Here is a 26192-nt window from a genome sequence, read left to right as displayed (position 1 = left end):
ATTAGTTCAAAGAGTTTGCTTTTACAGTTTTTTAATCTTCATAAACAGTCAGACACAACATACTTACTGTTTTACTGGTAGCAATAGAAAAAGCACAGCTTGGCAAGCACCAAATAAATGTTTGTTGCATACTACGGAATGATTTTGTTCTGCTCATGGGCCATGGTAGCATAGTTTGCTGTTGCATGCAATAAACATTGAAGATACTGGAGTATATTTCTATCTTTTATCAAAAACAAATAATTGAAACTGTTATGAAATCTCAAGTAGTAAATTTCTAAAAGAAGAAAAGTTAATCTTTCGAGAACTTTTGCTAAACAATAAGTTGGAGCAAATGATAGCACAAGGTATATTTCTTAAATGTTGGTGTTCACTAGTTGGATTCTGTTTCTTTTATTAGAGTGTGAAGATTTAGGGTCAAAAGTGTAAATTGCGGTAGAGCATTAGATACAACACTATGGGGCAGATTTACTTACCCGGTCCTGTCGCGATCCAACGGCGCGTTCTCTGTGGAGGATTCAGGTCTTCCGGCGATTCACTAAGGTAGTGCGCCCAATGTCCACCAGGTGTCGCTGTTGCCCTGAATTCCGTCGGAGTTCACTGAAGTTCACTGTCCTACCTGGGTTCAGGTAAGTGCGTGTCAAGCGGCAGTTTTTCCGAATCCGTCGGGTTTTGTTACGGCCACACCCCCTGATTTCTGTTGCGTGCATGACGGCACCGATCGGAAATCGGAAATATTCAGGTAACACAACGGAGAAACTTGATTCGGGCCCTTAGTAAATGACCCTCTATGTCTTTTTATTTATAACAAAAGAAATAGGGGGCATAGGGGGGCTCTTGAGTCCTGATAAACACGCCCCATACTATCTATCCTATTTGTGGTCATCTCATGTGATGGAGTGGAAGAGAGAGGTGAATTGTAGTTTTTAAAGTTTTATCCTATTCGTTAACACCAATAATCGATATTGATCTGGCACTTGTATGGCGACACTTACATGCCAGAGATGCTGGACGCTGATATTTTGGGGGAGATTGACATTCTTCAATGATGCCATGGGAAGTTTCAATCCTCAACAAAATAGTGCATGCCAGCACATTAGTGCCAGGGCGCATGGGCCACATAGATTTAAATGTCAGCAGCAACTTTGCCAGTGCCATTTAAACAGTTAACACCCACAACTGATCACGGGTGTTATTGTGGATGCAGTTCAGGTTCTAGTTCCGGTCTAATAACCACACCTGGAACTGAATAGAATTTGATGTTCTAAGAATCTACTAATCCTTGCATGTTACCATTATGGTTATTTGAAATGCTTATTTACAAATATATTATAAACATATTTCAATTTAATAATAAAAAAGAAATTTGAATTATAAATTCTTACATTATTTATCTATTATTGGGGGAGATTTATCTTTTTTATTCTTCTTTTGAAGAATTGTGAATTTTTTTTAATGCAACTTTTCTGTATTTCTGTCATAACTTGCTGTGCACTAGGCTTTGTAAACACATTATACAATAATTGGTCACCTGCTACTTTTTAAAAAGTCAGCAAAAAATTTGAGTAAGAGCAATTGCCTTTGATATTAATACAAACAAACAATTGGACGTGACATTTTAATGTGTTATTTTAACATTGTACAAAAAAGTTCTAAATGACCTTACTGAGGCCCATTGGTCAGAATTGTGCTAAAACATCACTTATTAGTTATGTTTACAAAACAAAGCTTCTTATAATGTAACAAGTGGGAAGAATGTGTCCCACGTGTTACATTATAAGATACTTTGCTTGTTTTTGTAAACATAACTAATAAAAGTGATGTTTTAGCACAATTCTGACCAATGGGTCTCAATGAGGTCATTTAGACCTTTTTTGTAAATAAATTCCTGATTATATGGACCCAGTCAATGATTTCCACATTTTTTGGTATTTTAACATTGAACAATTATATGTTTGTAATATCAATTATAGATTAGCTTGGTTTAGTATATACTTCACAATGGCATACAAAGATATATATTTCCAATATATCTTATGTGTCCATATATTTTGCAAAACTATAAAAATAATTTTCAAAATTGTCATACTAATGCTTTTTTTGTTATTTTTATTTGTCAAGATTTACCTTTGCGATTAAATTCCCTTCTCAAAAAAATTATTTCTGACGCTAAAACTAGCCAAAAAACTAGATTGCCAAGAAAACTAAACTGTGAAAATATAAATGTCCAATTATGTTTAAAAATGTGTATTATATCATATAATATACTAAACCTGGAGGCAAATTTAAGTCATTTGAGGAAACAATGAGGTGAAATGCTTATGATTTTATAAAAATATCTTATTCTTTTTGCATTACCCAAAACATCATACACTATACACCCACAAATATCATACATTATGTATTATAGACATTTTCAAAATTGTGCTAAAAATATCTTCATTATTATGTAGAGACATACCATAAAATCTTCTACTGAGGTCCCATGGTTAAATATTATGGAGCCACAGGAAGGCCGTATCCTACCATAGAGGTCTAGGTACCAAGGCACTACCGGGTGCATAAAGCTATAAAATAGCAAAGCAAGGAGTTTCAGCTTATTGTTTAAAATGATTCACCTTGTTACAGTAAAACTATAGCAATGTAATAAAAAAAAACATATCAGTAGAACCAACATAGATACGGATGGCACAATTCCAAGACACATGTATACCTCATAGGATTTGGATTTTGACAGTAGCTATTGCAGATTGTATCCCGATGGATTCAAAGGTTGAAATGTGAGCCCTCATCAATTGAGTAATAGTGATGAGCAGACCAAAAATGCAAAGTGGCATTTAAATCAATGGAGTGTGAATGTGCTGGCACAAACATGCTGGCACAAACATACAGAATGCAGCAAAATGGCTCCACACCATGCCACATGCATGTTTGTGAAGGTGTACTCCAATGAGTAACAGATCACCCAAACTCATCTTTGTTGCGGAACTATTATAAATAGAAATTTTCTGCTTCTTTCTAAATATATATACAAGTTGTAACAAAAAGTTGGTATGGTGGAATATCTTGCAAGATACATATCAGATCAAAAAAAATCTAAAAATATACATGTCAAACAGTTTAAAAAATTGAGCCAATTATACCTAACACTGTCTCCTACCTTCATGGAGTGGGGTGAGCCGCAACTTTTAAATCTTAAATAAGAACCTCCATTTTTTACAGTGATTCAATCTTTGATTCAAGCCATTTTTATAGGCAGATGGTGCTGTATTCAACGAAAATCAAAAGGGGTAAAAAATTGTTCAACATGGGAATATCTTGAGAAATACACATTGAATCAAAAAACCCAAAAGTATGTGACAAATATTTCATAAAGGAAATCGACCACCTAAATAAAACAAAAATGGCTAGAAATACCCCCACTTTTCTTCAAATTGGTCCTGACTCTGTCCTATTGCTAGTCTTGACACACCGGGATCACCTATAAAAGCAGCAGCACAAGATGTGGGAGCATGGGAGAAGGAGGTGAAGGGGCATGCATAATTAGCAGCCAAGAGAGCTAGACATATTGTCCCCGCACTCTGTGCTGCTAATTATAACTTAAAAGTCTCAAGACTAGCGATGGACAGCATTGGGTTCAAAATGAAGAGGAGTGGAGGTGAGTATTTCCAGACCTTTTTTTTTTTTTACATGGTTGGTTTTCACACCCAGGGGTGACATGAATGGAATCAAATATTTTATGTAGATACTTCATTCAGCGTAACCCAAAAACAAAAAAGTGGACTAATAGTTTTAAGTTCTTTTTGGGGTGTTGGTTTAATGTGAGCCCCAGTGCCTCACACATTGGATAGCTTGATTAACTTAAGTCTCATCTCCAATGAAGAGCGGAATTTGTCTTGTAGTCTAAAAAGTTCTCAAATATCAAATGTACATTAAGTGCTCAAATTTGTTAACATAAAATAGCTTCAAGAAAAATATTACAGCACCATCTGTAACAAAAATTGAAAATTACCTATGTCAAAAAAATTTAATTTTTCCTGGAGAAAAAAATGCATTAAAAAATGCAGGTTCCCATGCATAATTTTTAAGTTGACCCCTGCCCCAACCCCAGGAGTTTGAGGTAGGGGGCCAAATGTGGCATTGGATAAAATTTTGAAGCATATTTTACATGCTGGTTTTTAGTTTTTCAATCAAATTTTCCAACATATTCCATGGTCCCAACCTTTTTGTTGCACCTTGTATGTGGGGACATTGTCCTTTCATGTTGTTTGATTTGAATTCAAATCAAATTTTAAAAGGCTTCCAATTCAGTTGATCAACTACAATTTTTCCAATCGGTCTTGTTTTTATAATTCCTTTATTGTAGGTTTTTGAATATATACCGGCCACTTCATTAGGTACACCATGCTAGTAACGGGTTGGACCCCCTTTTGCCTTCAGAACTGCCTCAATTCTTCGTGGCATAGATTCAACAAGGTGCTGGAAGCATTCCTCAGAGATTTTGGTCCATATTGACATGATGGCATCACACAGTTGCCGCAGATTTGTCGGCTGCACATCCATGATGTGAATCTCCCGTTCCACCACATCCCAAAGATGCTCTATTGGATTGAGATCTGGTGACTGTGGAGGCCATTTGAGTACAGTGAACTCATTGTCATGTTCAAGAAACCAGTCTGAGATGATTCCAGCTTTATGACATGGCGCATTATCCTGCTGAAAGTAGCCATCAGATGTTGGGTACATTGTGGTCATAAAGGGATGGACATGGTCAGCAACAATACTCAGGTAGGCTGTGGCGTTGCAACGATGCTCAATTGGTACCAAGGAGCCCAAAGAGTGCCAAGAAAATATTCCCCACATGTTGAAAATACTCCATGCTTTCATGTTGTTGACGCCAAATTCTGACCCTACCATCCGAATGTCGCAGCAGAAATCGAGACTCATCAGACCAGGCAACGTTTTTCCAATCTTCTACTGTCCAATTTCGATGAGCTTGTGCAAATTGTAGCCTCAGTTTCCTGTTCTTAGCTGAAAGGAGTGGCACCCTGTGTGGTCTTCTGCTGCTGTAGCCCATCTGCCTCAAAGTTCGACGTACTGTGCGTTCAGAGATGCTCTTCTGCCTACCTTGTTTGTAATGGGTGGTGATTTGAGTCACTGTTGCCTTTCTATCAGCTCGAACCAGTCTGCGCATTCTCCTCTGACCTCTGGCATCAACAAGGCCGCTCACTGGATGTTTTTTCTTTTTCGGACCATTCTCTGTAAACCCTAGAGATGGTTGTGCATGAAAATCCCAGTAGATCAGCAGTTTCTGAAATACTCAGACCAGCCCTTCTGGCACCAACAACCATGCCACGTTCAAAGGCACTCAAATCACCTTTCTTCCCCATACTGATGCTCGGTTTGAACTGCAGGAGATTGTTTTGACCATGTCTACATGCCTAAATGCACTGAGTTGCCGCCATGTGATTGTCTGATTAGAAATTAAGTGTTAACGAGCAGTTGGACAGGTGTACCTAATTAAGTGGCTGGTGAGTATATATATATATATATATATATATATATATATATATATATATATATAGAATAGGCTTAAACTGTTCCTCTACAGAAATCAACAAAACGTATAATGGCATTTGGTCAACTTGATACAGTATTAGACTGAAGCCTTATCACAATGACAAATACATTGGGTCACATTCCTTGATATATATTTTTAATTGTAGCCTTCCTAATCAACCCTAGGAACAATATGCTGGTTTATCTTCAGAGTGTGAAATGAAAAATTCTTTGTTTTTTCAAGTACAGGCTTTTAAGACAGTAGGTGTTCTAATATTGTATTAGTACAGTGAAAATGGATTGTTTGATCCTCTGAATATTAATGTGTTGGAAAGAATATAGTAAAGAAAATTGAATTCTCTGAAGTGACAGAAACCTTATTCAAATAGTTTTGATTAAATGAAAGATATTCACACAATTGAGTGGAATGAATAGCAGTTCAGCTCAAAAGTGGCTTTTAAGACTGAAGAAGTTGGGAAAAAACAGTATCTCATTAGCAAAGTAATTAGACTTTCAAACATCTTTAATTAGTTGCTGTCTTTTGCTCTGTTTTTCATTAATTGCCTCACTGCAAATACACAGTGACTTATCTTCTGTAAGGTGTGTGAACTTATTTTCTGTTTCATGCCATGATCTGATTATATATTTTTGTTGTCCCTGACTAAAATAAATTTATTAGGAGAGATTTATCAAGACTTTTACAGCAGTTACACTTGTACACCACTTGCTGGGTGGGGCCTGCCATAGAATTGTATGCGAACCCAGAAGCCCCACTGCATACATTAGGAGGCCAAAGCACAGGCGTATGATAAATCTCGTCCACTGTTTAACCTAAGCCTTAGGTTTAGCAATCTAGAAAGTATAATTTTATGAGGAAAACTTCATGACAGATGCAGTTTGATTTAACATGACATGCATGAACTTATTATTCAATATGATTGTCTAAACGGTGTGAAATACTATAATATATAAATGTGTCACCCTGAAGTTAAAAATAAACAAAATAAAACTCTTTGGCATGCTTAACCTAGAAGCTTCTATCTGTAATACTCCATAAACAGAATTGATAATAAAATTCAAGAATTTGAAAAGGGATGAAAAATCCAAAAATATGGAAGGTATAATATACATATTAAATATTTCAGCTAAGAGGGCAGAAACTTTTAGGAAATTTTAGAGTGACAGGTTTTTCACTCAAAACACACATTTTTAGGGGGAGATTTATCACTGCTTCTACGCCGGTGTTTTTGCTAGAAACACTGAAAGAATCACAAATTCTTGCACAGGTGCAGGGAAGTCAAGAGCGAGTGGCGCACAGCAAGACCGGGTGATGGTTCCAATATATTTTCTTTTTATTTAAATCATAAAAGGTACACGGAAGACACACAACGCGTTTCGGGGATCTGTGGTCCCCTTTTTCAAGTGGATTAGTGATCTGTTAGTTGACGAAGAACAAAAGTATACATACAAAAATAAGAATTGGTACAAGGGGCTACTGGTTGATGTAATCAGTGAAGGAAGAGCAGGAGGTAATATAGGTGAGAATAAACCAGTTTAAAAATATATATGGTATAGATCAGGATATGATATGAATGTAATTACATAGAGGGACTATTAAATAAAAAGTTAAAATCCAGATCCCACGGTATATGTGGCCTGATATCAATAGGGCATCATTGATAAATGAGATATATATAAAAAGTATATAAAATATATAAAAACGTATGTCCATACTAATAGATAGGGTAACAAAATGATATAGGAAAAGTACATAAATTGGGGGACTGTAATAATCAATTATTTCATTCATTATTAGTTAGTAATTGAGAAATGTATAATAAAAAACAAGAAGATATATATGACATATAGAACATAATGAATCAATAATAAATAGTGAATAATAAATACAGTGTTACTTAAGAATCAGGTAAGATAAATGCAATAAGAGATATGGGATCGATATACAGATAATTGAATAAATAAATAAATAAATAGATAATTTCCTGAGTATATTACCAGAAATAATTATATAAATAAATAAATAAGTAAATAAATGATCAAAAATACATGGCCAAAGGTATGTAGGTTGAATAAATAACAGATGAACCTATTCTTATAATGAGGGGTCCCTGTTTGTACTGGATGGGGTAAGGGGATGTGACTTATCGAGCCCTGGAGATGCGTGAGGATCGCTCCAGTGCGTGTGCGCGCGGGCGCTCACATGCTGGTATATATGACAGCGAGTCTGTCAGCGTTGGCGGGTGAATGTGCGCTGTGCGCATGTGCACTAGCCTGCGGGGAGCCAAGAAAATGGCGTCCCGCATAGCGGCGTCAATTAGAGTCTAGGTGCACGGGGTGATTCACTGCGATGTTAGTGAAATCGGGTGAATTCTTGCACAGGGCATGAATTTGCAGTATAAACAGTGACTAAAGATCTCCACGTCATATAAGCGTAGAGGGGCATGGCAGCCTTTGGAGTAAGCGGGTCGGGGGTGTTCCTTTCCTGTGCCTGTATAATTTTGAAAAACCTAAAAAACCTGGCACAGTTTTGCCCAGCAGTAGTGCCTTTTGCCGTATATATCAGGAGTTATAAGCCTCTTGATATATCCAGTGGGTTACGGGGAGTGGGGGGGCATGGTTACTATCATACACTTGCACAGGATTGCCAGTATAAATCTCTCTGAAGTATGTTTCTAAGGTTTTTTACCACCTTTAATTTCACTAACTTACATGGTTATCTTTATTATAATTTCCTGTCTGGATCCTCTTTATCAGTGCAGTAATATATAGTAGAATGTTTCCCTAGATATTTTAAAGTTTACTTTAATATAACACAAATAGATTGTTTATCTGTGAATGTAACTTAAAGGACACCTATGCATAAAGGGGTATTAGATTATTGGTTGTAGATTTGGGAAGCTGTGACGGCTGGTGCCAATTACCTTTTAGTTGCAGTTCAATTTGGTCTTATATTGAAAACAGGGTAAGAGGAATCCCTCCCACAGACTGGACAGAACTGCAGGAGTATACATGGCATATTATGTATAATAAACATTTATTGGGGGTTAACACAAGAAGAAGTACAAGTAAGTGATGGCAGTATATGACTGATCTCTCAGCATAAGGTACAGAATTGATCCTATGTTCATTGCATATTGGGCAAAGGGACCGCAACATAACCGCCTAGAAACCCCAGAATGGAATCTCAATCGAAGTAGCAATTGCCAAGTACAGATAATTAGCAGAGAAATAAATGAAAAACAAGGAAACAACAAAATGGGGGGGAGGGATACACATAAGAGATGGGGAGCATTTGAGACCATGTCTTTATGGGTTGAAATAGCAGTGGTGTGCACTGTCTATGACAGGAGCAAATCTTGGAATTCCTGGGAGCTTAACTATGTGTCTCATGGGGCCCACACAGTATTCATTTTACCCAGGTCTGCAGAATCATTGGCCACTAATTCCCCATTCTACGGATAAACCCAAGCTCCTGTAGCCACTCGACTATCGTGGGAGGTTGGGGACTCTTCCAGTGCATTGGGAGCTGCGGCCAAAAAGTAAAAAAGAAGACCTTTCTTAACAGAGGAGATAGAGGTGGGTATGATCCACAAAATTGATCGACAAAATTGTGGGGATGTGGTGACCCTCTTGCCAGTGACCTGATAGGTATCAAAAACTCTACTCCAGATAGGCTGGAGCGAAGGACAGCTCCACCAAACATGAAAACATGACATACTATGATCAAAAATTAATAATATTTTTTTCACAATCCTGATGTCTATCAAAAGCCAAGACTTTTGTACTGGCTGGATTGGATTTTGAAATACCTAACAAATGTTGAAGTAATATTTGGTGTGTCATTTTTAATACTCTTTGCAGCAAAATATACAATTTAGTCTTTGAATAAATACATAAATCAGTAGGCACTCAATGAGTCTTTTTATATAGGCTGGCCAATGTAATAATTTCTCAATGGCATCTAAAGTCAACATCGCTAGTTCAATGAAGACAATATTACCAACAATTCAGTTACAGTGGTATTAATACAGTATAATAAAATATGTTTTTCAGTATAACACATTGGGTGTCCTAGGTCAGTTTAAGAAACAAATAGAACATTTTCTGTCATATTTCATAATGTGTGTGTTTTATACATATATTTTATATTAACTGTTCAAAAAGTTTGAAGAATTTCTTATATAAATATGATTTGATATGATATGTTATTAACAATTTAATCTTTCTGCTCTTTTACAGTGATGGTCGGTGAATATCTTTTCCTCTTATTGGATTAATTTTCTTTTCCTTCACTTATCACAGGTTTAGTCCGTATGAATGGTACAACCCACATCCTTGCAACCCTGATTCAGACGTGGTGGAAAACAATTTTACCTTGCTAAATAGTTTCTGGTTTGGCGTTGGAGCTCTCATGCAGCAAGGTATACGATTCAGCCTTTTCACTCACTTGGGCACCATATCCCACTATTTTCTGGGGATATATCTCACTATGGTACAAGATGCTTGCATGGGTGCCTCTGTGCATGTAGCCATAACCAGCTTTACATTCATAATGAAGCATCTAATAATAGGCATCATCTAACCCAATTAATTACTCTAAGAACATAACAAGTGTTCTTGAATCTTACATTTCCATGGCATATGATTGTAATCAACTTAATAACATTTCATAAATCAATAATATCCCATTAGCAATTGCAGAATATGGCTTTTAACATCTTCACCCCAATATGATTTCAAGTTAAATATTAAAGCAATAATTAAGTATAGATTTTTACATGATATTTAGTTAACAATAAAGTTTTATGAAGTTAATTTATTTTTGCTACAAATAAACATGTGAGTTAGAATATTAAAGGTAATATAATTACATTTTATTTTTAAGAATAATATATAATATCCCAATACAACATATGGAATTATTTACAGAATATTATCAAACATTTTTATAAGTAGTAATTTTAAATCTTGAGCAATATGTTAAAGTGAAGGAAATTTGTAAAAGTACAAAATTGTAAAAAAAAAAGTACATTCTTAATTTAAAAATAATTAACTATAATGTTTCACAATTTAAGTTTTAAAACTATTTTTAACCAAATGGATTGCTGTATAAGTGTAAAGGTTTACATGATAGAGGAGACCCGTACATTTCTTGCTGTCATCTCAACTTCAGAAAACGGTGGGATATGGTGCTGGACATGACGTTACCTTGGGTACATGACAGTCAGCCCCTAACCGGGACTCTGAAAGAATTTTGAGTCTACCCTATTTATTTCTAGAATGTAAACTTGTAATAACTGGGGAAATTAGTGTAATGCTGTTTTAGAAGTGTATATGATTTCTTCCTTCTCTTTTATTCTGGCCATTTTTATTTTGAATGAATAAATGGAAGAAAGAAATGTTGTAAATGGTATACCTTAAAAATATCACATATTACTTAAGTTTTACTTTTTTGTAGAAAAGTTTTTTCTGTTTATTCTTCATTCTTCATTCTAAAATTTTACCTAACTACTACTGTCTGGTAAGACCAATCAATACCATATCCCATTTTCAATTTTTTCTTATGGTTTTATCTTTAAAATTGGTCCATCATGTCTTGACTTCATTTTGCTAAGTGATTAGTAGCCAGAAAGGACATACATGTGCACATAACTACTGTATATAATTGGGATTAACAATTTGGCAGATCAATCTTATTTACACAATATAAAAGTATTTATGATTATGGTAAAAATCATAATAAGGAATAATCTATTAGAATTAAGATGACATTTAAAACAAACTTAGGTTTTAGGAAACAGTCAACCTCCACAGTCAACCTAAGATTAAGCAGGAATTTATCTTCATAGTTGTATCTGTTTTCAGTCATTTTCATGACTGTAAATTGTGCAACAAATCCCTACCCTTGCCACTTCTCCTACCTTTGGCCTCATTTATCACTAGACTCCAGATATTTAAGTCTTGGGCAAACTAGCTCCAGTCCTTAATATACTTATATGTAGGATATACTTACAAATTTGTGTCACAAAACAATTGCATCCAGAAGAGCTCCAAAGACACTTTAAGACTGGTAAACAAATCTGGCCTAATGAAAAATCCCACCATCCCCCCAGTTGGGAATGAAAGCTGTAAATAAAGATCCAAACATGATGCAATTTAAAGATTTGAGGATATGGGCATCTGAAGTGTCACTGCCAATGCAGCCTTTTAATTTATCTCATTTCAATTTTTTCCCCTCCACACAGTAGAGTGGAAATGTACTAGGTGCATAATGTCAGGCACCCATCATGCTGGATGTATCAAGATGCCAAAACCATTTGATATATCTGGTGCTGCACAAGTGGCAAGGCAAAAACATGCGCTGGTGCATAGAACATCAGTGCTTTATAAATCTACCACTCTTTAAAGAGAACCCGTCATGCAAAATAACCCTCCTAAACTAAATATATTTTCATAAACTGCCATTAGAGAGCATTGCCTCTATCCCTTCATTGTCCCTCTACATGCCTGTAAACCTGAGCAATGAGGTCCAAAAGCTGTGTGCAAATGACCAGTGAAATGTCCAATGAAGCATTAGCATATTCAAGCTGTCCACTCTATTCATGAGTGGGAGGCACAGCCACACCCCCAGTGCATGACTGACAGCCTGTATAATGATGTGAGGCTGTATAATGATGTGCTTCCTGGTGCTGGTGGCCCCTGCAGACTGTGTGTGCATGTGTGTGTGTGTTTAGGAGAGATACAGCAGCTCCAGGATGCAGCCATGTTACAGCAGAACCTGTCAGATTCATGTGTAGCTGATGTCTGTGTCTCTCACCTGTATATTAGGAGGATGCAGCATGTCAGCAGATGCAGCACAGATACCAGCAATACTTTACTATACATTACACATTTACATGAGCAGGGGGAGGAGAGGGGGAACAGGGGTGACATCACTGCCTCTGACCATGTGACCAACCTCATTTACATGATAAAGAATAGATGATTTTACAATGATTAATGTAGGAAATAACTAGATAAAGGCTGGGATGGGATCCTTGTGAGCTGCTCCAGCAGGTAGTAGTGACAAGACTAGTGACACAGACCTGATGACAGGTGTCCTTTAACTGATAATAGGTCTATAGTATAGTACTATGAAGGTGATGATTGATCACAATAATGATCATTTGTATTTACTTAAAAATGCATTTTTTAATTAATATTTTACATGGCTGCCCAAGTGTGAGGTGCTAAAATTAGTGGTATGTATCATATATTCTACCAAGTCTCCTAGTGGTGAAACACCCAAATGATTTGTAACACAAAAATAGTAATAATGAAAAAGAAAAAAAAAATTAATTTTTCCCCCAATAAAGACCTACTGTCATAAAAAGAAAAAAAGATGCATTATTGTATTCACTGAATTTATTAAATTATTGCCTTTTTTAAATCATTACATTGCATGATTTTTCATTTTAAATAATAGAATAAGTTGAAAATGTCAACTCATTCTTTAAGAACATTAAGGGCTCCTAGACTATATAATACAAAAACAATGAAGTCTTCCCTTCTCTTCCTACCCTTTCCCATCTTCCTTTGCAATTCCTTTATTGTGCTATAGTTTATGCTTTTTAATAACGAAAAATGGAACTGATTCTACTGATTCACTTTTGTATGCTGCCTTATTTGCATTACAAAAATGGTCTATGCTACAGTTGATGGTACAGTTTACTACTTTTAAAATAACAACCATTGAAAAAGTTCAATTGTAAGGCAGCAAAACTTTTTGACTTCGGGAAAAGGGTTGGTTTTTCAGGTCAATTGGTGGTTTAATTTTAAGGTGCATACAATTTTTAAATAATTTTTTTATTCAGTTTTTTTAAAATGACAATTTCAAGCATTTAGCAGGTTGGATTCTAAATGCAAGTTTAACAATTTAAAATGATGATAGTTCATGCAATATTTCAAGAATATATTCTTAAAAACTATTTTTTATTCTTTATTATAGTTTTCTCTTTAGCCTCCCTCATGGATATTATGATCACTTGATCCCTTATGATGTATTATGAAAAATATACATAGTAAATGTTGGTTCACATACATTTCTTTTAAGAAGCTTATACTTTACTCTCTGCATTATAAGTGAATTTTAAACTAATTACAGATGCATTTTGAGAGTATAATCTTTGAGATTTGACAAATAAAGAAAAAAAAGAAAATAAAGAAAAATATTAAGGAGGCATCCTATACTCTGTATTGTATATATAGGTATGTGCACAATGTTAGACCTGGTATCAAAGGGTAAGAACAAAAATCTGCAATTACACAAATAAAAAATCTAAAGTCAGGCAAAAAAAATATATACAACCTGTATGCTTGTCTTCCAGTTGCCATTGACCTTTTCAATGCTAGAGATCAGTACAGGCAGTCCCCGGGTTACGTACAAGATAGGGTCTGGAGGTTTGTTCTTAAATTGAATTTGTATGTAAGTCGAAACGGTATATTTTAGATCCAGACAAAAAAATTTTTGGCCCCAGTGACAATTGGAGTTTAAACATTTTTTGCTGTAATGGGACCAAGGATTATCAATAAAGCTTCATTACAGACACCTTACAGCTGATTATTGCAGTCTGGGACTATAGTAAAGCATTCAGAAAGCTTCACCAAAGGTCAGAGGGGTCTGTCTGTAACTATGGGTTGTCTGTAAGTCGGGTGTCCTTAAGTAGGGGACCGCCTGTAATTGCTACAAGTGTGCTGCATCTAATAGACACACCACATCTGAGAAAATTTTGCAGCCTGGCTGTCCACAAATTTAGGCTTCCCTCAAACAACCCCCATTGAAATCAGTGAGAAGCCAAAATGTCCAAAAATCTGAGTTTGCATATTGTCTTTACACATGTATAGCATGCTATATACTGCATTTTAGAAACACAAGATTTTTACAATTTACCTATTGATTTACAGTATACATCTGGACACACCTATTGCAGGAAAATGCACCTAGAAGTATAGCTTTTAACAATATTCAGTAGCAGTCTCAAAACACCATTTGGGACATACTAGAAAAATCTACAGTGGAATTTCAATAAAAGATATTCTACAGTGAAATCAGTTGCTCTAAAATCAGTTGAAATTACTTGTTTAGACTTTGACTTTTACATTCACTGCTTTACTGTTTCACATTGCAGTGGGTAAGCAACCAGAGATTTCATTGTCGTTAACCCACTGCAGTTCCAATTTATAAAGCCTTATAGATGGCTGCTGGTCCTAGAATTTTGTCCTAGTTTTCTGGTGTAAAATAAGCCAACTAATAGGAGGCGCCAAGTATGACTGGACAGTCTTGTACTGCGCCAAGTTTATCATCCAGCATCAGGCTTTTAAATGAATATTGTGCAGAATAAGAATATGTCATCCTACTTTGCATTGTCTAACCTTAGGACACTTTTCAGGAATCTGACCCATTGTTTTATTCAAATGCATGTTTTGGGGAATAAAAATATAGTAAAAATGGACACAAAAAGGCTTGGGGTAGAATGTACCTTTTCATCAGTTCAGAATTCTCGTTTAAAATATTTGCAAAACAGTTGCTGTATATATAAATGCTCACTTGAATTGCATTCAGAGTTCTTCCTAAGGAAGGGTTAAAAAGGCTGTAAATCAATACAAAACTGTAATGTCACTATCATGAATTTACATGTCACGGGACAGGACAGAAAAAAAAAAGATTTGAAAAAAATTCAGCCATTTTATGCCATTTCTTATTACTGAAAGCAATAAAAATAAAAAATTGAAATTGTTTGATGCAGAATCATCTGCAACATGTTAAGATATTATTCCTGCAGTTAACATGCTAAAAGTAAATAAAAAAAAAATCTATGTATGTACCCCCAACCTTATTATGGCTCTGGGAATGCAGTGGAAATACAGGAGGACAGCATTGATGACAAATTAGACAAAGAAACAAGCCAAAAGCCAGAGAAAAGATAAATCTCCCCCATTAAATTGTTCTCTAGAATGGACTGTTGGGATAATTTATTATGGCTTGTACAAAATTGCAATTCCTGGCTTTGCCCATTCTCTTCTCTATGCCGTTTCCACATTAAAGGGTCAGATAGGTCAGAAAAAGTTAGTGAGAGATGGGGATTGGGCTGGTTCTTGGCACATGCTATTCCACGCAGGAATCAATATTAAAGTAAATTCCCCGTGTTCTAAAGGTTTTAGGAATAAGGCAATGCCAATCAGCTAAAAGATTCAGAGATCAGAAGATTGTTATATGCAAACAAATTTATGATTCTCATGTATGTTATTTAACATATATCATTGACATATGATAGCTCTTATTGAGGTAGTACAGAGTACATTGAATTTATGTTTCAATAACTATATTCCCAATTAAAGTGTAGTGTAAAATTGAAATACTTGAAGATGTTGCATCTGAAGGGGTGGGACGCTGGCTGTAACCAACAGATAGACTTGCAATAGAGAGGCCAGGAATAGTTTATACATGATGAAGTGGCTATGGAGAGTTTTTTTTTGTGTACAAAAAACTAAAAAGTGCCATAAGGTCTAATAGTAATTGGTCCTTGTGTCATATGTATGTTTGTATTACTGACATGCATCATACATTAAAACCCTGTTTTACCCATCTCATGCTAGATCTCTAATAGGCAGTTTGTTAAGAACTCCAAAACAGTCAGAGAATACCTGCTAAGATGTCTCCAATGCTCAACACCCATGGAGAAGAGAATAACTTGATCAATTTCTTTCTCTGACACACAAAAAAACAGCATAATGGAGGACATAGCATAACCCAGTAATATGCTATGTAACTGCAGATTTTGCTAAAAGAATACTCAGTTGAATAATCACTCATTATATCCTTAACTTTTCATATACTTTCAAAGAGTGCAGCAGTAACCTGCAGCATTCACCTCATCAGGAGTCTTGTGGAATATTTTCTGACCCCTTTTTTACTTCAGTTCCACTGTTTGATGTTTCTTCAGTTATATATAAATAACCACAAATATAAATACTAAAGCTCACCATACAAATGTAAAAAAATTTGTTCCCCTTCTTCAGGAATCCATATTTCTAGTAGCTAGTGGCAGAAGTATTTTTTTTATATATATGTCAGCTTTTGTTTTACTTCAAACATTAGGCTGGGAGCATGCAAAGAATTCCCTGGCAGCTAACTAGTAGCAGCTAACAACATGTGAAGCATAGTGGAAGGGATTGATCCTTTTATCAACCACCATATCAGGTTTTTATGGCCTCCTTTGAGGGTGCTTCTTCTGATGTACCGCCATTGGAGGGTTTGCTTTCTATTTAAAATATTTACTGTAATAAAGAGGTTCATTAAATTTAATCGGGAGGTTTGTGAAACCCACAATTTGTCCTGCAAAAACAAGGCCCTACACAGCTGCAAGACACAAAAAGAAAATTTTATTGTTTTCTAGAAAGCCTTGATGGAAAATAGTTTGGTAATTAAGGCCCAAAAACAGGTGTGGTACAGAAGGGTTAAACAAGACCCATCCGTTTGGTGAATAAAAAATCCAGGCAACTTGTGCTTTAGGATTTAAAGCTGCAGCATGTCAAGTATTATTACAGGTTTTGATAAATCGTTTACAAACAAAATTCACATGGGATACTGAAGATAAATCAACATTAAGTGGAAAAAAAACATTTAATTTTGTTCATGCAGCGAAGTTATTGAAGATAAACATTGCTTGGCTATGATAAGATTTACAGGGGAGAGGGGTAAGTAAATTAAAAAGTAGGGCATGTGATACTTCTGGGAAAGATAAGGGACTGATTGCAACATAACCAAGGTATGCATTGACACAAAAGAGGGAAGTATACTTTGTACTTTTGCAGCCATTTCCTCTACAGGTAACTAATTGGTATGTGATAAGAAAAACACCAAATATAGACAATTTATTTGCACTGAGAACACTCATTCAACCATTGGCAAACATTAGCACTACAGTAAAGTTAATAGAAATGGAAAACCAATAGTACTATATACTAAATAGTAGAATCAACATTGTTTATAATCACCAAATTTTGCATTGTCACTATCTTTGACTCAGGGAATGTCATAGACTAGATTTTAAATCAAAATGTTCACCCCATGCTTTTCAAAATACACATATTAACCACCAAATACAAGAGCCATTGTCTGCTGGCTGCTATGGCACTTATGAGTTGAGCTGTGATTGGTTAACATTTTGCCACAGGTCATTAATATGAGATCTGAGCTTTGATTGGTTACTATAGGCAATAAGCATAAGACAGCTTATGTGTGAGGTAAGATGGATAGGGATAGAGACACAGAGGCAGGGGGAGTGAGCGAGTAACAGAGAGATAGGCAGGAAGCATGAATGATTGATAGAGAGTTAGTCAGGGAGATTGAAAGACAGAGAAACAGACAGGGAGAGTGAGTGAGTGACAGAGTGACTGGCAGGGAGAGTAAGTGTGTGAAAGAGAAACAGAAAGAGAGTGTGATATACAAGCAGAGAGAGTGAGTGAGAGATAAGCAGGGAGAGTAAGTGAAAGAGAGACAGACAGAGAGAGTGAGATACAAGCAGAGAGAGTGAGTGAGGGACAGAGATACAGGCAGGGAGAGTGAGAGACAGGTAGAGAGAGTAAGTAAGAGATAGGCAGAGCGAGTGAGTGAGAGACAGGGAGAGTGAGCGAGAGTCAGAAAGACAGGTGGGAAGAGTGAGAGACAGACAGGGAGAGATTGATACATAGATAGATATAACATGTTTTTTGTTACCAATCTATTTTGTTATAGCTATGAGCAGTTATTTACTATACCGAGCAACTTAACCAATTAGGTTAGTGTAGCCTAATCTACATAGATTTGTATGTAATAGTGAGCAGACCCAATGCATTTCAACCTCAGCAATGCGTGTGTGCACCATTTTGGGGAGGTTCGCCACTGACTATTACTTAATTGGGGAGGAGGGATGTGAACTGGACCCAAACTTCTTGCTGGTTCAGGACTGCTCATCACTACCCATAAGTAAAGAGGTCACAGTTAATGGAGAATCTTAAAATATAAAGCTTGTAGAATAAGTAAGATGATGAGCAGGTTAATTATGCCAAGTAGTTCAAAATAGCACTTATTCCAAAAACCATTCTCATTGAATAAGGGTAGGACAGTAAAGCTTTAAGGGTGCTTTATTATTAAACTTTTTTTACTTGTAATATTAGAAAAAGAGAATGGCACTTACCCCTTTGTATTTTCTTCCTACAAGTGATGTTTATCAAAGCACACTCACATACTAGCAATATACTGTACATGGTGGAGGTAGGAAAACAACAGCAGCTCACATGTGTAGGAGCAATGACTGTTTCCCAGCTTTTCTCTTCTTCTGGCTCCAAATTACAATACACATGCGTCCCCCTCTCAAATCAATAGTTCCCAAACAGCTGTTTAATCAAGTGAACTAACATCCCTTTTGCCTCTGTTTAGTAGCAAAACACCATACAGCCACAAATGTGCCTGTATGTATGTAAGTATACCTATAGTTATTAATTGGGGAGTAAAGTAAAGCTCAAAACCATTTCGTCTGTATATCTGGACTGCTACTGAAAGACTCCAGGCCTCCTCAGTCCTAGATAGCCCATGTTGCACTGTGCTTACCAATTTTTTAAGGAGATGTACCATAGGCTGCCAGGAAGGTCTTTGGTAAAGGTATTATTGAAATCTCTGCTATTGTGTTTCTCTTTTAAGCCAAAAGTTGCTACTTTATTGGTTGCTTACTCATAACTTACTCATTATTGTCATGTTAGCACTTTAAATAAATGCCATAGTATAATTATGGCACAAGCTTAGATTGGAAACTGAATTGACCAGACAGGTCTCTATGTGCTAGGTGCTAGGTGCTAGGCTCAGCACAACCAAAAAAGGGACATCTATCCATATCTTAGTTTTGAGTCACCTGCAGCTAGAGTTTCGCAGTTGTGGCAGTGACAGTGAAAATACATAATGCAGAAAAAAAATTGAAAGCTAAAAATAACAATAATAAGCTAAAATAATGGTCTTTCTAAAGGAATGGGGAATAACAAAAATAATTAAAAAAAAATAAACCCACCCCAAAAAATAGTCACCAAGTAGACACCAAGCTACCATTAAACACGAGCCTGGGAACCTTGAAACTGTTGGACAATAGTACTCCAAAGACAAAGAGACAAAGAGCTACCCTAGTGCAGTATTTTTAAAATTACTTGTGTGACCACTACTGATAAGTAGATCAGACTCTTACCTTGCAACGTGGTTGTGCAGGTGGCCTTCAATATGTGGGTTGGATCACTCAAACACTTTGGCTCCGCGTGAATGGACATAGGCACAAGGCTAAGATAGGCTTTCCTCAAACAAAGCCTTTCAAGACATCTGCATGAATGAGAGTTAGTTAGTGTCCACTCAATGCCTTTACTTGGATCTGATAGATAGCGCTGTCACTAAGTTCTCTAGATATAATGATCGCATTGTAACATATACAAATTAGGTTTAGGGCTAAACTCCTGAGGAAGTCAGTTCTCTGACAAAACATGTTTGAGGGGGGAGGGGGAATAATAATGTTGTAATTCTAAGTAGCAGCTTTACCTCTAGTTTGTATCCTTTGGCCCTATCTAGGACTAGCTAGTGACAAAAGCTACAGGGGAATTATATAAAGGTGGTTTATAGTGTTCTGAGTTGATTAACCCTGATGTGACATTGTTTCTATTCCTTAGTGTAAAATAATATGGATTTTTAAGTTAAACACTCTACACCCAAATGGGTAAAATGAGGTTATTGAATCTATTGAATCTATCTTGATTCCCCCCTTGTCTACCTTATGATTCCTTAATGAATATTGGCCGGTAATATTTTTTTGAAAATATTATTTAACCTTCAATCTTTTATTATATGTGTTTTCAGCCAAAATTATATCTGTTATACCCCTTGTGTTTGAACAAGCAAGAAAGTCTCAGTGCTTTACTCCAGAATAGGCTCTCATTCACATTAGGTCATGAGCAATCTCACCACCCCTTTTCTTCAGGTTAGGAATAAAGGTCTCCTGGGTTCAACGTCCTTCCCCCCGTCTCCACTTACTGGACCAAAGCTTGCACCCCGTCTCACTCTCATGCCTGAGGTTCACTATCGTCCCTGTATCAGAGACAGACACATAGAGTAAAACACTAGGATAAAGGGTGTTCCCCTCGTGTTTGTTTGGGTTATTTCTAATGCTCTATGTCGCCGATTGTAGATTTCTAATCTCTTTTGACTTTTGAATGCTAGGATGCCCATTCATTGCAGACTAAGTTTAGTCATAGCAGATTGGTTATGCTACCCTCAAGCAAGTATTGCCAGTGCCAACAAGCTACCGTTCCATGTCTGCGGCATATCTATTTTTTCTTCTTTAGGTTATTGTAGCGCTAAAGGTTACCTAGCAACCATATATACTCAAAAATGCACCTTTAGTAATGCTAATGTATGTTTTTATCTTTAAATTTTAGAAGGTGATGACTTTTATTGCCTTTTATTTTTGATTGCCATTTTTTTTATTGCTTTGGTTTCTAATTTTGTGAATGACATCACTATACTACTCATTCCTATTTTCCTGGATTAATCAGCGCCTATAGTTTTTTTTCTATAATTTAGCCTATATCTATCCCAATTTTATGCCTGACGAAGGCTCATTTCCTGAGCCAAAGTGTGTTGCTTAAAACAATTTCTGTTTGAGAAACTCACATGATCTCTCAAGATTTCCTTTGAGCGATGTGGATCTCCATGGGTTCACAGGCTCTCCTCTCGGATCACTAGTTCATCAAGTCTAAAATTTAATAATAATAAAAAAAAGGATTCTACATTACCCCCCAAAAAATTCTGTAAAAATCACATCAATACCCTACTACTAAAATAAAATTAAATAATAAAGTTGGAGCCATTAAATGAGATTTCATTAGACAATTCCATGTTAAAGAAAAGATACTATTAAGATAACCTATTAGGCCCCTAAACAGCCAGAACCCATTATTTAAATGTTATAGTCTACGTGATTATTGTGAATTCATTTATCCTTTTAAACTTTTTTGCAGTTACAATTGACTGCTGTCAGGGGAACTGGAAGTGAATGAAGAGAACTCATGAACTAGGAAGGCCCCCTCTCTATTTACTAGCTTATGTTTCTATTTCTGAATAATAATTCTTTAATAATTCTTTATTTATATAGCGCACACAGATTACGCAGCACTTCACAAAGCATGTCAAATACTGAACAAGCATTTTGAGGCCACTTCCAAACAGCAGTTTTCTACTCAGTATGAATAAACCGAAACAAGATTTTGGAGGAAAGTTCAAATCTCTTCATTTTATTTTCCCCTTTGTAACATACAAATACCGATACAAATGTATTAAAAGTTACTTTACAAAAAGTTACAAACAGTTCAGTAATGGGTAATATGCACATTCTTTTTACAACTTTAAGTATGTGCACTTCAACTTATTGTGTACTAGTCCAAGCAGTACTCACGTTATATCCTTTTTATCCATATCTTCTATTTCATGTTAGTCTTGCCTAGTCTCAGCTAGCAAAATTGGCAAAAGGAATAAAACACAAACCTAAAAAAGTTGCATGTTCCATACCAGCCACCCATGTTAAATTAACAGAAGCATGTCCAATTTAACACAAGGAAAAACAGGTATAGTAAATTAGATTCAGAAACAAGCAAAAGAGGAACTAGACTGACAGGAAAGCTAGAAAGAGAAAAGATTCTTCCATATAATATACCAATATAAATTTTATTAAGATGTTTGGAGACACAACACAAGAAAGAGAAATAAAATTGCTGAAGAAACCGTAAAGGGCCAAGTAGTCCTCTTTAATTATGTACACAATCTGCTGCTATTGCCTGCAAATTTTATAGACATGGAGTATGCTGTGCACTTTATAAAATGGCTACTAAGCATGTAGTATCTCACATTTTAACACTCTCCTAAATGTATACATGTCTAAATGTTTTAATTGTTTTGGAAAAGTTAAAATGAGATTTTTACATGTTTTGCTGCATCACAGTTAACAACTTTACAATATATACCTTGATTTCCATTAGGTTCTGAACTCATGCCCAAAGCACTTTCTACAAGGATAGTGGGAGGAATATGGTGGTTTTTCACACTTATCATCATTTCCTCTTATACTGCCAACTTAGCTGCCTTTCTCACAGTGGAACGCATGGAGTCCCCCATTGATTCTGCTGATGATTTAGCTAAACAGACTAAAATTGAATATGGTGCTGTCCAAGATGGTGCTACAATGACTTTTTTTAAGGTATGTTGTGAATCATTTGTTGTGTCCATACATCATTACAATTATGCCAAGATAATCATGGTTAGAGATGAGTGAATAAGCCATTTCTGGTTCTGTAATTGATAAAATTAAATTTGTATCTCGAAAGGCCCCAACGCTAGGCAATATCTTGTCACCCAGTCTGTATTCATCCCTATCTCCCCAAAAAAATACATGGTTATCGACTAAAGGTTTTTTTAGGTGCGGACATAACCGTTGTACTTGTTGCAACTATGCGACACCACAAAAGTTTTTTCAATCTACCCATTCAGAAGAGCGACACACTATAACAAGCTATATTAATTGCAACACGTCATATGTTGTATATTTAATTATGTGTAAAGTGTGTGAGGTTCAATACGTAGGCTGCACTAGTGGTGCGCTAAAAAACCGCATTAGGAGACACCTTTCGGATGCAAAAAATGCGGATGCGGTTAATATTTCAATGGCCTCCAAACACTTTCAGTCAGTTCACGGAGGGGATTGCAGATCTTTTTCATGCATGGGGATTGAAAGGGTGTTTAACCCATTACGAGGAGGGGATCGAAAGAAAAAAATGTTTAATAGAGAAACATATTGGATCTTTTGCCTTGAAACCCGGATCCCGAAAGGGCTAAATAAAAGATTGGATGTGATTTGCCAGTTATGATAAATTCTACTTGATGATTTTCTTGAATTGACAAAGCTTGCATGTTCTCATTTTATTGTATGCATTACATTTAATATATTTTGTATATTTTATGTTTATCCGCAATGTTATCCGTTGTGCTCGCAAATGTACTGGTTAGATACAGCTTAAACCCTATTGGGTGTTAATCAGCTGGTAAATCAAGGAGTAACTTTATAACTTTAGGATCATTGCGGTTTTAGTTAGCCATGAATAAGGATGTAGCTTTCATCCGAAACGCGTAGGCTTGCACCTGTTTGACTCATCGCCATCCGTGTCCTTGTTTTTATCTTTTGTATGACGCATCAGAAGATTTCAATAAAGTATTCAAAAGTTTTTACTATTACTACTGGAGTTGAGCGTACTTCCCTTGAGCCGGTGTTCTGGATTTGTAAAATTTTATTTGTAGCCACATCATCAAATTTAAAAAGAAATTTGGTTGAGTTCTGAATTAAATCAGTCTGAAACTATTTGTTTTGGAAATTTGTATATACCTCCTCTAAAAAAAAAAAAAAGATTTTTCAAGCTCATATCTCATTTAGTACATTATTTCGGATTTTTAAAATTTTTCCTTAAATCATTCCCTCTCCTAATATCTGGGATGAAGGGCAGTATCAACGAATTGCCATTTTAAAAGTGTCGGAAATGAAGCAGAAAAAAAATTTGATTTCAATTTAGTGCCTGAAAAATTACAGAGTTATACAGAATCTCGCAAAACCATCAGATATATTTGCTCATCTCTAATTATGGTATTATTAATATATTTACTTCTCAAAATTAAACAAAACATAAAGATAAAATAATAGAGGTTATATATTTTATACTTAACTCATTTTCTCTGTTAAACTACAGAAAAAAATAGATATGTACATTTTTTATGACCAACATCTGTAGATGAAATCTGGGAGACTGTTTCCACTTGTTATATAAAGTCATATGTATATATAAAATTCTGAAAATATAATTGAAAATGCTGACTTTTGCTATTTTTCAATGTCTTAATGGATCAGGAAATAAATGATGGGTATTTTACAAAGTGTTAGTGAGGCTTAAAGTGAAAAAATATAAAAATACCTTGGTAATATAATGCTTTTTCTGTGGCACTGTTAGGCTAAGTTCACATCTGTATTGTAGGCTCACATACAAGTGTTTGTAAAGACTTTCATAAATGCTTGAACAAATATAGCAGCAAGCAGTGCTTTCTGGTAAAATTACAGCCTGACAGATACCCAATGATATGGTTAGTCCCTGTAATTTTTGTTTTCAGTTCTTATGACAAACCAGTAAATCAGAGATGGAAAATGCTCATTTGAACCTATCTTTATATAGCTGTTCCATTTACTTAGTATTCCATATGCTGCTTCATGTTGAAATCTAGTCACTTTCAACAATTACTTAAATATTTTTGGACCAAAATGTAATTTAGAGATGGATATTGGCAACTTTTATGCATTATAAACTTCTACTATATCACTTCTTTGTTGACAACCTTAAATCTAGTAAATTGGAAGACATAATTTGCAGCAACAACATAAAATTATCTAAAGGAGAAACATGAAAATGGAAACACAAAAACAAAAAAGCCAAGTCTTTAAAGGGTTAATGAATCCATATATCTTATTTTGATATTATTGGTGGTGGCTTTCTACAAGTTGTAAAATTTTAATTATAATCTTTGGATTCTGTCAAGTGATAGATAAGGTTGATAAGTATAAATCTCAAATCAAATATTTCCAAATTTAAGAATTCTATTCATTGGGCATTGTAAACATAATAAAAATAATAAATACACTTTATATAAATACACTAAATAATATTGTCATTTAAATTTACTTTTATATATGTGAAATGTAGCCAAATATCTGTGGAATACCTTGTAATTAAAACTTTCAACCACATATATTATTAAGACTTTTGGGGTTATCTATCATACAACGGCACTCGTGCACTGCCTGGCATATAAATAAAAGCAGCCAGCAAATTTTCACATATGAAAATTTGTCAGCTGCAGTAACTGTGCAAGTCAACAACCTACGTCGGCCTACTCTCTGACCGCCATGCTCAACCCCTGGCCAGCCCCCCTTCCCCTTCACAAACCTTCACGCCCTTGCCATAGAAGTGGCAGAAAGGGGGTAATAATTATAAGTGCCCTGTTGCAGAAGCTCTGATAAATATCCCCTTTTGGGTTCATAAAATAGAGCACACCTCTATGCAATCTCCATACCAAAAAGCACTACTATATACTGGGGGGATATCAGTGAGATAGAGGGAATTATCATGTCTTGTGGGCCAGGATTTGGAACTTTTGTCCTCTTACACCACTCTCATGCTAAGTGGGGGAGAAGGGGCATGGAGAGGGGCATGGCAGGGGTGCTCCAACCTGGCACATTTGCTATAGCTTGTACCTGGATCCTAATGCAGAATTCAACTTGAGAATAGAGCCTCTTAGTATCAACAATCACAATTGTTAGTATCTACAGAGAAAAAAATTCTAAATATTTGCTTTATTTTGTTGTTTACCAGAAACCATTCAGATATTTACTTACCATTTACTATGCTCACATATGTGAGGAATGAGATGACTAGCTCCAAATAAAGAAATACATTGTTTTGTGATATTCTGTCAA

General features: G+C 35.6%; 1 protein-coding gene across 2 annotated transcripts in view; it reads left to right on the top strand.

The window, feature by feature from the left end:
* GRIK2 (glutamate ionotropic receptor kainate type subunit 2) overlaps positions 1–26192 on the top strand; it is a 437454-nt gene that overhangs the window by 335447 nt on the left and 75815 nt on the right. For both annotated transcript variants that reach the window (XM_072141893.1, XM_072141892.1), the window contains 2 exons: positions 9883–10001; positions 22663–22880. In XM_072141893.1, the coding sequence (XP_071997994.1) occupies positions 9883–10001; positions 22663–22880 (337 nt within the window). The remainder of the gene's footprint in view (positions 1–9882; positions 10002–22662; positions 22881–26192) is intronic.

Source organism: Engystomops pustulosus, chromosome 3 (assembly GCF_040894005.1).
Source record: "Engystomops pustulosus chromosome 3, aEngPut4.maternal, whole genome shotgun sequence".
Classification (NCBI taxonomy): domain Eukaryota; kingdom Metazoa; phylum Chordata; class Amphibia; order Anura; family Leptodactylidae; genus Engystomops; species Engystomops pustulosus.
The sequence above is the reverse complement of the archived record's forward strand: the minus strand, read 5'-3'. Positions and strand labels throughout refer to the sequence as shown.